This window comes from Sus scrofa, chromosome 6, assembly GCF_000003025.6.
Source record: "Sus scrofa isolate TJ Tabasco breed Duroc chromosome 6, Sscrofa11.1, whole genome shotgun sequence".
NCBI classification, from domain to species: Eukaryota; Metazoa; Chordata; class Mammalia; order Artiodactyla; family Suidae; genus Sus; species Sus scrofa.
Window position 1 is genome coordinate 60,095,097 of NC_010448.4, and position 5,130 is coordinate 60,100,226.

A 5,130-nucleotide genomic window follows, 5' to 3' on the forward strand; every position below is an offset into this window, starting at 1 on the left:
ATTTCCATTTTCATTTGTATCAAGTTTTTTCTAGGGTTTATTTGGGGGGGGGCAATAGTTGATTTACAATGTTACATTCGCTTAAGGTTTACAGCAAAGCAAACACACACACACACACACACACACTCATCTATTCTTTTTCCCATGTAGATTATTATAGAACATCAAATAAACCTCCCTGTGCTACACAGTAGGTCCCTGTTAGTTATCTCCCTTTTATATAGTAGTGGGCATATGTCAACCCCATTCGCTCAATATATTCCCCCCTCACTTTCCCCTTTGGTAAGCAAAGTTTGACCTTAAAATCTTTGAGTCTACTTCTGTCCTACAAACAAGTTCTTTTGTATCATTTTAAATTAGATTCTATATAAAAGTGGTAACATGATTTTGTCTTTCTCTGCTTGGCTCACTTCACTTACTATGATAATCTTTAGGTCCATCCATGCTGCTACAAACGTGTTACTTCATTCTTTTTTGTGGCTGCGCAGGATTCCATTGTATATATTTACCTCATCTTCTTTATACATTCATCTGCCAATGAATATTTAGATTGCTTCCATGTCTTGGCTATTGTAAATAGTGCTGCAGTGAAAAATTGGGTGCTGTATCTTTTTGAATTATGTTTTCTTAGAACATATGCCCAGGAGAGGGATTGCTAAGTCATATGATAGTTCTATATTTAGTTCTTTGAGAAACCGCCATACTGTTCTCCTGAGTGGTTGTACCAATTTACATTCCCACCAACCATGCAGAAGGGTTACCTTTTTCTACACCCTCTCCAGCATTGATTTTTTTTTGTAGAATTTCAATGAAAATGATTCTGACTGGTATGAAGTGATATCTCACTGTGGATTTGATTTGCATTTCTTTAATAATTAGCAATGATGCGTAGCTTTTCATGTGATTTTTGGTCTGTCTTTGAGAAAATGTCTGTTTAGGTCCTCTGCCCATTTTTCTATTTGGCTGTTTGTTTGGTTTTTTTTTGGTATTAAATTGTATGAGATGTTTGTATATTTTTGAGATTAGTCCCTTGTCAGTCACTTTGTTTACAAAAATTTTCTCCAATTCTGTCTGTTGTCTTTTAGTGGCTTTTTAAAAATGGATTCCTTTGCAGAAGATTTTAAGTTTAATTCTTTCCATTTGTTTATTTTTTATTGAATTTATTTTTATTAGGATATAGTTGATTTACAGTGTTGAGTCAATTTCTGCGGTATAGCATAGTGACTCAGTCATATGTATACATAGATATTCATTTTTTCATATTATCTTGCATTATTGTTTGTCCCAAGAGACTGGATATAGTTCTCTGTGCTGCACTATGGGACCTCATTGCTTATCCATTCTAAATGTAACAGTTTGCATCTATTAACCCCAAACTCCCATTCGTCCCACTCCCTCCCCCTCCCCCTCGGCAACCACAAGTCTGTTCTCCATGTCCATGACTCTCTTCCTGTTTTGTAGATAGGTTCATTTGTGCCATATTTGTTTATTTTTGTTTTATTTTTATTACTCTAGGGTGGATCAAAAATATTGCTGTGATTTATGTCAGTGGATCAAAAAATATTGCTGTGATTTATGTCAAAGAGAGTTCTGCCTATGTTTTCCTCTAGGAGTGTTATAATATCCAGCCTTAAATTTAGGTCTTTAATACATTTTGAGCTTATTTTTATGTATGATGTTAATGAATGTTCTTATTTCATCCTTTTACATGTAGCTGTCCAGTTTTCCCAGCACCACTTCCTGAAGAGACTGTCTTTTGTTTGATTGTATGTTCTTGCCTTCTTTGTCATAGATTACTTGACCATAGGAGCATGGCCCTATGTCTGGGCTTTTTATCGTGTTCCACTATCTCTGTTTCTGTTTCTGTGCCTGTACCATCCTATTCTGATAACTGTAGCTTTGTAGTATAGTTTGAAGTCTGGAAGCCTAGTTGCTCCCATTCTGTTTTTCTTTTTCAAGATGGCTTTGGCTATTCAAGGACTTTTGTGTTTCATACAAATTTTTTATGTCTCTTTTGAGTTCTTCTTCCACTCATGAAGTTTAATCTCCACATATTAGTGAATTATCCACTTTACCTCTTATAATTTATTTCCAGTCTCAAACCACTTGCAGTGATAAATGTGCTTGATATGATTTAAATCTTCTTAAATGTGTTAAGACTTGTTTGTGGTCTAACATATGATTTCACATGGAGAATAGACCCTATACACTTTAGGAAAATATATTTTCTGCTGTTGTTGGATGCAATGTTCTGTATACATCTGTTACATTCATCTGATACAATATGTATTATAATTCCGGTGATTCCTTATTCACTTTCTATCTGATCTCCCTACTGCTGAGTATATAAATGATATCCCCATTATTGTTGTATTGTTGTCTATTCCTTCCTTGAAATCTGTTAATATATGCTTAGTATATTTAGATGCTCCAAAGTTTGACTTCTCAGTATTTAAAGTAGTTATATTTTCTTAATGAATTGATACCTTCATTAAATAATGGTGTTCTTTGTCTCTTATAGTTTTCATGATATAAAAACAGATACCTTACTTTATCTTTGTTCCCATTTACATGGGCCATCTTTGTCCATTCCTTCTTTCAGTCTATGTGTAGATGTGAAAACTGTTTTTTGTTTTTTTTGTTTTTTTTTGTATTAAGTGGTTCTGTGGGAGTCGTGAATGCTGAGTTCCACTGGCTGTTGAGACTAGTGGATTAGGTCCAAGCCTTGGGGTAACAGCCACAAAGGTTGAGAATGAGTTGTGAGGTCAGGCTTATCCCAGACATAAGTTGGACCCTTACTTTTATGTTTGGAGCAAGTCTCCCGAGAGCAGCTCAGTCAACCACTAAATGCAGTGGTTAGAAGCCAGACCCTAAGAAAGTAGCAAATAAACCTGGTAGTCAGGCTCCTTCCTGGGAGTAACTGGGTGATGGTTGTTTATGCCTGTTCCCTCTTTACCTAGCCTGAGCTATGGCCAAGGTGACTGCTAGCAAGCCCATTCGACCCCTGTGTATTTGCCTAGTCCCAACAGACTCATGAATGTGGAACTCCATTGGTTATCAGAGCTAAGTGATTTGGGGGTCTCTACCTCTGGGGCTGGCCTTAAGAGTGGGGGTTCTGGGTGCATTCAAGTCTTTCATATCTCATGGAGAATCAGGGAGTTGTGGGTTTCATTGTTATTGAAAGGTACTGTTCTGGGGTGGGGTTGATGGTGAACATATGTCCCAGACATTCCCACCCATTTCAATGTCAGTATTTTCTTAATAAGTTCATGTGCATAAGTCACTCAAGTAGCTTGTGAATTTGGCTCAGAAGGAATTGACTTATGCGTAATAATATTTGATGTGTCCACAGGAAGAGGGTGCCCCCTGTGTTGCCGTCTTGGTGCTGTCACCCATACATTCTTATATTATGCAGGGTCATATACATTCTAAAAGGAGAATATATTCTTTTTGACTCCTGTCAACCACTCATATACTTAGTACATATTATTTAACATTATCATGGTTCAACGATGTTGATGAGCAGCAGAGACAAGGTTCCTAAGTTTATCAATCTTAACATGCAGATGGAGACTCAGGATAAGAATAAATAGAAATATACACAAAATAGTATTAATGAAAATTTAATGCCAGGTGTATCTTTGCCAGGTAAAGTCATTTCTCTGGAGTATGACAGTGTCTTCCTTCTGAGATGAAGTAGAAGGAGAACCTGTGTCCAATGCTCTTATGTAAGAAGACTGCTGATTTCTTCACTGGCACAGCCTCTTCTTTTCTCTAGGCTTCTCTGAAGACCTCTCAATGCATTTTCAGAAAGACATCCTAGGAACCACAAGTCAGGAAGCTCTGAAAACCATGTATCTTTTACAAATGGGGGTTGGGTCTCTGGCCAATGTCATTCTCTTCTTCCACAATATCTCTCCCATCCTGCTTGGCCACAAGCAGAGGCCCACACAGACAATTCTCACCCACATGGCTGTGGCCAATCTCATGGTTCTTCTCTCTTCTGGGATCGCACACACAATGGCAGCTTTTGTTCTAGGAAACTGCCTGCCAAGTCTTGGCTGTAAATTTATATATTACCTACAGAAAGTGTCTCGCAGCACCACCCTGTGCTCCACATGTGTCCTGAGCACCTGTCAGTTCTTCACTCTCATCCCTGGGAGACCGGAGTGGATGATGCTCAGAGGAAGAGCATCCAGGTTCGCTGGTCCTTCCTCTTGTACCTGCTGGGTATTCAGTGTCTTAACGTACATCCATGTTCCTCTGAAAATCACTGGTCCACAGGACATGTACAACTCTACTGATAATCGAGGCAGTTGGTTCTGCTCATCGTCAGGTCCTCATTTGGGATTTGGCTACTTGTGGCCCATCTCTGATGCCATGTTTATTGGCCTCATGGTCTGGTCCAGTGGCTCCATGGTGTTTCTCCTGCAAAGACACCTCAAGAGGGTGCAGTATATTTACGCATCCACTGAACACCACAAATGTCCCCCTGAAGACAGAGCCACCCACACCATCCTGATGCTGGTGGTCACCTTTGTCATCTTTTATGTGCTGAATTCTCTTTTTGCTTTCTATATCAGTGCCTTCTCTGACTTTCGTCTATGGTTGCTACAGACCTCTAGTTTCTTGGTTTCATGTTTTCCCACCATTTCTCCCTTCTTGCTGCTCCTTAGAGATCCTAGACCTCCTAGGTTTTGTCCTTGGGTTGTTAGAGATTATGCATAAACCAGTAAATATTTAGTTGATAGCTTCAAAAACAATAGTAATTACTCTCTTCATTAATACATTTTAGTACATGGTTTTTAATTGAGGTATAATTAACATATAGCATTATCTTAGTTTAAGTTGTTCAACATAATGAATGGTTTTATATACATATGAGTTTATTTCTGGGCTTTCCGTCCTTTTCCACTGATCTGTATTTCTGTTTTTGTGCCAATATCATGCTTTTTTTGATGATTGTAGCTTTGTAGTATACTCTGGGGTCAGGGAGCCTTATTCTTCCAGTTCTGTTTTTCTTCCTCAGGATTGCTTTGGCTATTTGGGGTCTTTTGTGTTTCCATACAAATTTAAAGATTTTTTAAATATAGTTTTGCAAAAAACATCATTGGAAATTTGATGGGGATT

The 5,130-nt window shown here is 38.1% G+C and overlaps 1 protein-coding gene across 1 annotated transcript; it reads left to right on the forward strand.

Moving 5' to 3' along the window:
* Positions 3,799-4,728, forward strand: LOC100738814 (vomeronasal type-1 receptor 4). Its single transcript, XM_003481913.1, has one exon. It carries the CDS (start codon positions 3,799-3,801, stop codon positions 4,726-4,728), a length of 930 nt encoding a protein of 309 aa, XP_003481961.1.

Excerpts from the sequence above, each read along its gene's own strand:
- LOC100738814 (XM_003481913.1), top strand. The coding sequence starts at position 3,799 with ATGCATTTTCAGAAAGACATCCTAGGAACCACAAGTCAGGAAGCTCTG.